The 10,592-nt window shown below is 35.3% G+C and overlaps 1 protein-coding gene across 1 annotated transcript; it reads left to right on the forward strand.

Moving 5' to 3' along the window:
- The first annotated feature begins 1,609 nt into the window (after positions 1-1,609).
- LOC149409249 (uncharacterized) lies at positions 1,610-6,527 on the forward strand. Its single transcript, XM_089649969.1, has 4 exons — positions 1,610-1,754; positions 3,813-3,994; positions 5,680-5,947; positions 6,467-6,527. The coding sequence occupies exons 2-4, from the start codon at positions 3,853-3,855 to the stop codon at positions 6,525-6,527; spliced, it is 471 nt and encodes a 156-aa protein (XP_089506095.1). The 5' UTR covers positions 1,610-1,754; positions 3,813-3,852.
- The last annotated feature ends 4,065 nt before the right edge of the window (positions 6,528-10,592 follow it).

Genomic DNA, 10,592 nt, shown 5'->3' on the forward strand with positions numbered 1-10,592 from the left:
AATTGGGGTATAGGTATTAGTATATTGTGAGGCTAAAGGTAGTGTGGAGGGGAAGGAGATGGAGAGGAGAAAGAGAGGAAGAAGGAGAAGAGAGATGGTATATGAGTATCTATTCAGATCTGATCAACAAACACTGCTACAGCCATTTCAACTCTTATGGTAGTCTTTACACCATATCTTCCTCTTTCTCATAAGGTCTCGCCAGCGTTAGCTATGTAAGCGGCCAAAAATAATCTTTATATTGACTTTTCTCTGCTTTTTATCAATATGTGTTAATGCATGTGTTATTTATCCAAACCTTCCAGAAGAAATTCTCTAAATGATGCTGAAAGCCTTATCGAAATCAGTCGCATAGTTAAGAAGAACTAAGCGCACAAACAGACAGACGCGAATGTCAGTTTATACTATTTATAGATAATGGATTCCACCACGAATTATCAGTATCCAAATGAGAAATATTAATTACATGTTCTTAACTTCTATTTCATAATATCTTTTGTTGTTTTACAAGCTATATTTCTTTACAAGCTTTTATTATGTACACGATTTTTAATTCTTATAATATTATGGTTTAGGTATTATGATTTAAATTATACCATGTAAAAGTCAAAAGGCGTTACTATTACTTGACATAATGTATATCTTTCAACACGTTGAATATGTATTTTGTGTATATATTCTTGTATTTTTGTGCAAGGTCAAATTAAATCCTATTAAGTTGTTGCAGTAAGACTGGGTTCGATTCCAAGTTGAGACCGTTACTTTTTATTTTTCTGTGTCTTGTTCTGTTTCATGTTTTGTTTAGATATATTAGGATTATCTTCTACTTCAATGATAAATCAATGCTCAATACATCGGTTGTACTGACCCTGTTTTGAATTACTGTCGATTGTCTTTTTGAAAATAAAAGTATTTTGATGTGTGCATAGCTGTGGGTTTTTTTTTATTTTCCTTTTCCTGCATTCCAATATTTTTATTTTTAAAATATTTTTTTTTTGGGCTAGTGAATGAACGATGTTAGCTGGGTGCAGTTATATTGTCTATGTTTGCACTTTTTTTAAATGGCCTTGAGATTTCTTTATGGTCCACGATATATTTACCTGTCTGGACCAAACGACCGTTTTATCTGTGGTCGTCTGTGGTTAAGGGGGTGACAAAATGGGGCCATACAAAAAGCCCGAAGATATCGATCTAGAGAGTGGTTTATTTATGATCATGGCTGACTGATTTTGGTTGACTACCGGTGTATATACTGTTTATCGTGTTTGTGAAATAATTTCAACGAAATTCAAATTTGAAGTGTTTATTTTTGGTTTTCCCCAACATTAATACTAACTTTTACTAATAATATAAATAAATTCAAGTATTGATTCAAAGTAAACATTCCATATATACCGTGAAGCGGAATTCATAACCTTTACCCAAATATTGACGACCTCTAGTGACGTTTCCATTTCTTTGTGCAGAGGCATATAACTCCGGCCTGTCCTTGAAACCCATTTGATACCGGCATTAATAACTCCGTTTTCTTATAGAAAAAAATATTGTGGCAGAAAGCTCATATCTCATTGGCTTAGAGTTTGACATCTCGCTCGAGGCCACGCGTGACATGACGCAGATGTGTGATGGCGTGAGTTACTATCATTTCGTGTCTAAAATTTAGCTAGTTAAAGTTATTTGTGATGAAAATATAATCCGTGTAGTGTTAGCGAGTTAAAAATATATATTCAACCTAACCTACATGAACTCCCTACGTAAGTTCAAGTTCAAAATGAATTGACAGTTTTTAGGTTATTACGTGTCATCATTTTGCAATCGCAAAATACGTTAAATGGCTTGTTAAAAGTGCTTCTTACCTAATTATTTACATTATGACATAATTATGCCTTCTGGCAAATATGTCTACCTTCACAGCGTATAAAGGGTATCGATTTCATTGATTCACTTATTCATAATAAAATTAAAAAAAGTATTAGGATGAATTGTACAGCGCCGTCTTTTGTGCAAAAACCTTTCAAGGGCGCTGTTTATCAATGATTATCACGTTTTATCTTATTGTTTTAGTGACATTCAAAAATATTAAACATGTGACCATGAGTTAATTTATTTTTCTTTTCAAAATAAGCAGATAAGCACAATCATGTTTGTTTTTCAGTGTTCTTTTCGTTTTTCATTTATTCAAGTTTTTTGTTACTTTTGGGTTTTTTGTCTCAGATTAACAAGTGTCCACTGACAAAGTTTCCTCTTGATAACACGAGCCCTGATAGTTAATTTTCTTAGAACAATGTTTTGTCAGGTGAACTTTGCCGTCAGGTAACATTTTGATATTTTTCTGCTTCAAAGACGTTTTTAATTTTAAAATTGTTTTTGGGTCAAATAATGAATGGCTGAGCGCAATATTATTGTCTATGGTCGCACCTTTTTTATATGGCTTTGATTTTTTCTGCCTTGCATATCATCAACGCTCCGTCGGCTATATCTGTGGTTAAGAAGTTTGTTAACTTTTCCCATACAAAAAGCCCGAAAGTGACCTAGTGAGTGGTTTATTTACGTCTTCGTGCATCTTTCTTAGTAACACAATACCATCCATTGTTGTTCCTTTTTTCTGAAATAGTGTTGTATTCTGAATAATATTTGTGTTCCTTTTATACAGTTTTGTATCACTTCAATGAACATCACATTTTTTATTCCGAAGTAAATCACATTCTTGCACTTCTAATTTTCTAGTGACATTTCTCCAACATATTCGAACTGTTGCCTTGTACTCGTGTAAGTAGGTTTATGTTATATTTACTAAGTAAGACCTGAGCAATCTAATTGATGCATGTTAATTATAAGAATATATCAGTTTTACATCATTCGCTTTATAATATATTGAGTTACCCAACACCAACCAGGTTAACTCGCGACAGACGGTACATGGGGTTGTTTATATCTTTACACTGAGTGGAAAACTTAAGCTTATTCTAATTAGTCAATTCCACTAGAAGTTACATTACATATATTGTCTTGCGTTTACTTATTGTCAGTAATAGACATCACCAAGTTTGTTTTACTTACCACCCTGAAATTGAAACTAATATCAAACATTTTGCTTTATACCAAATGTGGTCGCAAAAAACGGCTTAAACCATTTTAAGAAACCTTTCTAATCTTTTTAAGGATTCAGGGTGATACTGAGAGTATCTAGCGCTCAGATAACATTGTAGCAACTGGTTTAACTCTTGGAAAACTCAACTCTAATAACGTATTTACATCGGTTATATTAATCCAGTCAAGTATATTTACTGCCAGTCATGTTTGTAAAGTCAACGCCGCATTTAGTTCTCTGAATGTTCTCTCTTCTGTCGTGTTATTGGTGAAAGCGGATATTCAAAATTTATAAAAATTAAAAGTTTAATGTATTAATGAGTTTAAACATGAATCGAGTTTAAATTTAAATCATGGTGACAAGTGTATCCATGAAAAATATTTATTTTGATTTTGTATCATTCCATGTTAGACTTATATAGGTACTTAGCGTAATAACTGTCAACAGGACACCTGTGGTAACATAGTTTCCTTGAAAGCATTGTTAACTTTATGCGATAAAAATTTACCTTAATCGTATAACAGGCAAAATTTTTAGACATCTGCTCTCCATATTGATATTGGACATCTTTAGTGCTAGAGGTTAAAAAACAGTCCATATTATTTTTTGTATGTGGTCCATTTCACTTTCGAGGTTTTGAATATTTCGTTCCAACTGAAGGTGATCACAAACTAATTATAACCCTCGTAAATATGACTAATTCATTATTATTCCGTTTCAGCTCTAACACATTTCGAGCTTGGACCATTTACCAGAAGGCCATGGATCTTCTTAACACAGAGAGTGTTTCCAGCAAGGTGGAGCCAGGGACGCAGGATGAGGACGGATGTGAAATGCCGTATACCGATATAGATATCTACCTCCCCGACGTAAAGAAGAAATGTTTGCAGTATGCGGCGAGTTGTAAGTTGCATTTTAATACCCTATACCGATCTCAATTATGCCCAAATACTTAATTAACCTTCTCGACTGTGCAAATGAGGGCGATACGTCCGACAATCCATTGTTATGTTTATTTACATGGGGTTTAGGGGGATACTGATAGTATCTACCTGTATCAGATCTATCAGATAATATTGGAGCAACTGATTCGACTCACTCAAATCTACACCATAGTAAATTTGACAGTTTTACACTTTGTGTGGCTACTGTCAATATAATAACTCATTTAGTCGGTTATATTAATCCAGTTTATTACATTTTTTTATTTAGTACATGAAATACATATTTGGGGATCAGTGGTGAGGCACGAAATGAAAGAAAGTTGTGAAGGTCACATGTGTTTATTGAGTCAGTTGCCGTGACGAGGAGATGATGTTGGACAAAAGTTGAATACTCCGGACGCTGCGGTGATGTGCTGGTCAAGCGCGGGTCAGTGAGTCGACGCCGGGCGCTGGTGACCGGGACTCGATGAATGTCAGGCACTGGCGAAGAACGTAGGTCTTCAGGCACTCCAGTGCTGACGAGACGGCCGAAGGTGCGGCGGACCTTGTAGGCGGTTGAGCGGGAACGATGTAGACCAGTGAGGATGCTGCGTGTCCTCGTGGTGGTCATGATGACGTGGAAGAAGCGTTGGTCAGGGACACTGGAACCAGGGCGCTTGTAATCCGTTGTAGCGCTGGCCAGGGACGGTGGCCAAGGCGCTAGGATGATGTCCCGATAGAGTCCATGATGGTACGGGCGAAGCCGGGTACGTTGTCCTTCGCGCTAGTAAGGAGAGCGCGGGTGATCACTCGTTGAACCTCGTTAACTGACGGCTGAGAGATGACTGATGACTGACTGACTCGCTGCGTCGGGCATATTTATACTACACGGCCGACGGCGGCAGTAGGTAGATGGATGGCAACTAAATCCTAGGCACTCGCACAGACTGGATGTTTCAGGAACCTTCGACAGCGTGGCAATTATGCGTAGGCGGCAGACTCGAACCTTCTGACGAGTTCTCGTAATGTCCCAGCGCGATAGTATTGTCGCGAGTAGATACTTGAAACAGGTAGGTTGCTTTGTTTTGATTTCGGCTGCAAATATCTACCTAAGTAGCAATTAGCAAGTACGTACCTAAGTAGGTCGAGCGGTTTATTATTATTTATTCAATGGATTATTCTCGACGCCACACATACCTATTAAAGATTCAATATAATTTCTCTTAAGGAACTGAGCGGTCTCTCTTCTGCCGTCTTATTGGTAAAAGCAGCCGTGATATATTTTAAATATCGATCTAAATTTTATTGCGCACTGATTTTTGCCGCACGGTTATTGATTGGAAATATTATTTTAGTTTAAATTTAAATCACAACGTCAAGTAAATCCATAAAATATAACGCGTTCGATTTAGTTTCGTTCGAAGTAATTGAATGACTCCTTCGATAGGAAGCACAATTGACAAATTATTATTTTTTTTGTACCTTAAGCATTTTTATGCGATAACATTAAAACTTTCTTGTATAACTGAATGTATATTTTGATTAACCTGTTCTCCATCTTGATATTTAACATTTTTGATGCACGAGATATTTATTGGAGGTGGTCCAGTTTACCTCCGAGATCTCGTTCCAACCGAATGTGATTATTATGTTATTTATTTTTAGCTGGGACCATTTACCAGGACGCAATGGGTCTTCCCAACAGTGTTTCCATCAAGGTGGAACCAGGGTCCCAGGAAGAGGGTGGATGTGAAATGCCGTATACAGATATAGATATCTACCTCCCGGACGTGAAGACTGAGTGTTTGCAGTATGCGGAGAGTACTCCGACAACCTCCAAGTTGGGTTATAAAGGTATTTTGGTTTCAGATTTTCGAAAAATCTTTCCTGTTTCGAATACAAGACGATTATTCTTGTTAATGACGTCCTTGACGTTCATTAGTTATTCTGTTATTTTCTTTAAAATTTATCTTCACTCTCAAATAAAGCAAACTTTTAATTTATAATGCTCACAATATCTCCGGTTTCTCAAAAGACCTGTAATTTAAGTTAGGTACATACATATTTAATATATACTAGCTATACCCCGCATTGCTGTGTGTCTATACAGAGAGTGAAACATTAGCGTCCAACAGATGTTGCTGGATTTCAAAAAAACATATTTTTACTTGTCACAGGTGACATCTATATAATAAAGGAATATAGAAACACACGCGTATTTGAATGCAACAAAGTATAAAATTTCTAAAGCGATCGGTGAAGGACTTTCGGAAATTTAAGATTTTAAACAAACGATCATTTAAATTTTACATTTACGCTGTGAAAAATCAAACAGACGGCCGACATAGCCGATATTTATATTTTAAAGTTGACCATTTACGCCCTAATTTAATCTCATTTTTTAATTTATTTTTTGTAATTCTCTAATTAAGCTTTATCCCCATTCTTTTAGACTTATTGGTGAACCTGAAGACGCATCGTCGGGAAAAACAACACTCTTGTCCCCATTGTAACTATTCTTGCATTCGAAATTCATCGTTAAAACAGCACTTGCGCACCCATTCTGAAGAAAAACCCTTTGCATGTTCCGAATGCCGTTATTCATGTTTTAGAAAGAGTGATTTAACAATTCACTTGTTAACACACGGTGGAGAAAACCCCTTTTCATGTTCCGACTGCAACTATTCGAGTTCTACTAAGGGACAACTAAAAATTCACATGTTTACCCACAGCGGAGTAAAACCTTTTTCATGTCCCAACTGCAACTATCAATGTTCCAAAAAGTGGGATTTTAAAATTCACGTGCTTACCCACAGTGGAGAAAAACCTTTTTCATGTCCCGACTGCAATTATTCATGTTCAACAAAGAGACAACTTAAAATTCACATGTTTACCCACAGTGGAGAAAAACCTTTTTCTTGTCCCGACTGCAACTATTCATGTTCAACAAAGAAACAACTAAAAATTCACATGTTTACGCACAGCGGAGAAAAACCTTTTTCATGTACCGACTGCAACTATTCAAGTTCTCACAGAGGAAATTTAAAAACTCACCTACGCAAAACTCATCAGAGGAGGTTCTAGGGGCCCGGTGTTATAGGTCTTTTAAAAACTGTTGCAAACTGTATGAGCGACATGTAAACAATAAACAGAGATCTTCCTCAGCTTAGGGAATATTCATTGCCATTTAGCTATTCAATTGATCCAAATACTCCTTCTCTACCTCGCTTCCGTTGTTCAATCGTGCTTCACCGTTATCTATTTCAACTTGTTAATTCAATGTTGAATTATTATTAAACTTGGAATTTATTAAAGTTCTTGACGTAAAATGTAATTAAGATCAAAATGTATACACTAAAATAGCTTGAGACCTATTTAACGTCTTGAAAACTAAACGTAAAAATTTCCTGCCGTGTATTGCATGAATTTGATGTTTCTAGTGGAGTACTTCAAGGTTCTCATGTAAGTCCGATTCTGTGCTTACTGTTTATCAATGGTATAGTTACTATATTTTATAACAAAGTTTTTCTTTTAAAAGTATCACTCACTAAGATCTGGGCGTCGTGTTCGAGGAAAAGAAGACGAACAAATAAAGCACTTATATATCTCGACATCTTACAAAGATCTAATAATTATAAAGAAAACTTTTTTTTAATTTAATTAAAATCAAATTTAATAATGTAATTATTAAGTTCTGCAAGTATTTTTTGGTTTTTGTTAGTGTTACAGCTGTTAAAAAATTAAATGGAGTTCTACGAATCAAACAAAAACAATAAAAAAAATATAAATATATATAATGAAAACGTTTACATTACGCTGGTCAGAAGCATTCTTGGATATTATTATTCCTCACAATGGTCACCTTTATACCAAATGCATTCACAAAAATTAAAGAATACAGCATACAATCTTAAGGCACGTAAATAAGTTCATTATTCTAATTGATATTTTTAGTTACATTGATTTAGTGTAGTTATTTAAACTACCCGAATCGTCACATTACATTGTCAATTTACAATTAATAACGGATTTTGAGAAAATTGCTTCCTCTAAAAATCAAATTTACTTCTTTTCTGTTATAATATTTGTGTCAGTTTGTTATTATTATTATAAGATTATTAAAACCCCAAATGTTCTATAGTTCTTTATTAAAAAAATTGTATCCATGTATGTAAAAGCCCCACGGGCATTAAAATAAATTTGTTAATTTACTCCCTTTCTTAATAAATTTAAATTTGTTTATTTACATGTATTATTGTTTTAATCATATTTATTTAATCATCATTGATTACAAACACTGAATATTCTTCATATTGTTGCTCACCACTATTTCAAACCCGTCTTCTGTAGAAGAGAAACATTTAAAAAATGAAAAGCGGTGTAAACTAATTTTACGAATTATTTTAAGAAACATAAATGATTAAACTATGTAAATTGATTTATCAATTAATAAAAATTGTTGCCTCAAAAAACTAGAATTCCCTCACTAAACACAAGAGCATTGTTTCTTTATGGTGAGGAAAGACTACTTTAATTTCTATTGTTTTATATTTTGTTTATATCCTGTATACTTACCTATGTAAAATTTTAAAAATAAAAAAAATCATCTTATAAAAGTTTGTTGTCTGCACCAATAATCTTTTTTTTATGTACAAATTTTTAAAAAAATGGCGAATGCATCAGTATTAGTTACAATTTTTAGTTATTGGTGTCGCGAAGCTGCGACTCCACTATATATTTTAGAGGTGGTGTGATATGCCACACGCCCAAAGGACCAGTCCCAAACTACTCCGAATGATAGGTATGGGACGATATATGCATCCGACAAACCCGATGGACAGTGCAATAATCAAAGGTATAAATCTGGGCTTCTGGAGCACAAGATAAGCCCAGATTGGAATGCAGGAAAGATGGACTCACCCGTTGATGACTATCACACGTCTCCAGGAGTATTAGTTGATTTCACTTCACAAATTATATGTATATTCGCCCTGTCTGATATTAATTATCACTCCGAACTCTGATAAGCAACTGACACCACTTGTCTGATTTTACATGTGTCGCAACAATATTTTTAATATGGTGACATTTTGGGATGGGTAAAAGGGTAGGTAGGACATTTGCAGGATTTGGTATTGACATTACACTTGTCCACTAAGCCTGTGGATGCATACCTAACAATCCCATATATATTGCGCGAACATTCTCCCGGCGTTGAAAGTACCTTCCGAAATTTTAAGTACTTTCAAATAAAGTAAAGAATTAAATGTAAAACGAAGTAAGATGAAATATAAATATTCTTATCAATACGCTATTAATATTACAAAGTTAAAACGAAAATTTATAAAATAATGAAATAAAGAAATAATACTTATTGTGTAGGCAAAGGACACAATTTTACGACTGGTCGTTTAAAGTTCCCGGAAGGGGTCCTTACGCGTGCGACACGAACCACTCCGTCTTTACCAGGGAACACCTCCTCAACAACGCCCACCGGCCAATAAAGTGGAGGCGCATCCTCTTGATGCACCAATACTATGGTACCTACTAGAACGTTATTCGCGGGACTATTCCATTTTTTTTTCATCTGCAGAGAGTGAAGATACTCTATATGCCACTTCTTCCAATAAGATTGAACGAGGTGATCCAAAAGCTCTTTCCTTTTCAGTAGACTAATGCGTTCATTAGTCAAATCATAAGCAGGTAGATGCTGAATCGGGGTAGACATCAGAAAATGAGCCGGAGTAAGAGCTTCTGGATAATGAGAACTGCTTAATAAACATAATGGCCGTGAATTAAGTACAGCCTCTATTTGTGTCAGAACTGTGAGAAGCTCTTCATAACATAAAAGTTGAGTACCCACAACCCTATACAGATGCGATTTAATGCATTTAATATTTGACTCCCATAATCCTCCAAAGTGAGGAGCGCGGGGTGGAATCGTCTTCCATTCAATTCTCCGAATGTTAAATTCATTGCGAAGAACTTCTTTAGTTGAATTTGCCTCTAAAAAATTATATAAGTCATCCAGACAATTCTTTGCGCCTATGAAATTTGTCGCATTGTCACTGTACATACACGAAACCGGTCCGCGTCTGGATAGAAAACGCTTAAATGCGTTTAAAAAATTGTCCGTGCTTAGATCTGATACCACTTCCATATGTATAGCCTTCGTTGTTAAACAAATAAATAGACATATATATGCCTTTTGACTTTTTACCCCACGACGCCTAGAAAGGGTTATATTTATTGGTCCGGCAAAATCTACACCCGTATGTGTAAATGCTTTTGCTGCCTGAACTCTAGCTGTAGGTAAATCTGCCATTAGCGGTATAATATTAGAAGGTGCAGTTTTAAAACAGAAATTACAAGCATGTACTCTTTTGCGTATTAGATTTCTCCCCGATAAGATCCAATAACGCTGTCTAATTATTGACATAAGGAGATGTGCACCAGTATGACAATTCACACGATGGTGAAAGTCTATAATTATATCGACAATATGATCCTGTCTTGGCAGAAGTACTGGATGTTTGTTTTCAAAAGGTATATTCGCGTTTGTTAATCTACCACCTATA

The sequence above is a fragment of the Hesperophylax consimilis genome, unplaced genomic scaffold (assembly GCF_061612785.1).
Source record: "Hesperophylax consimilis isolate HC1 unplaced genomic scaffold, BYU_Hcon_1.0 scaffold_32, whole genome shotgun sequence".
In the NCBI taxonomy this organism is placed as follows: Eukaryota; Metazoa; Arthropoda; class Insecta; order Trichoptera; family Limnephilidae; genus Hesperophylax; species Hesperophylax consimilis.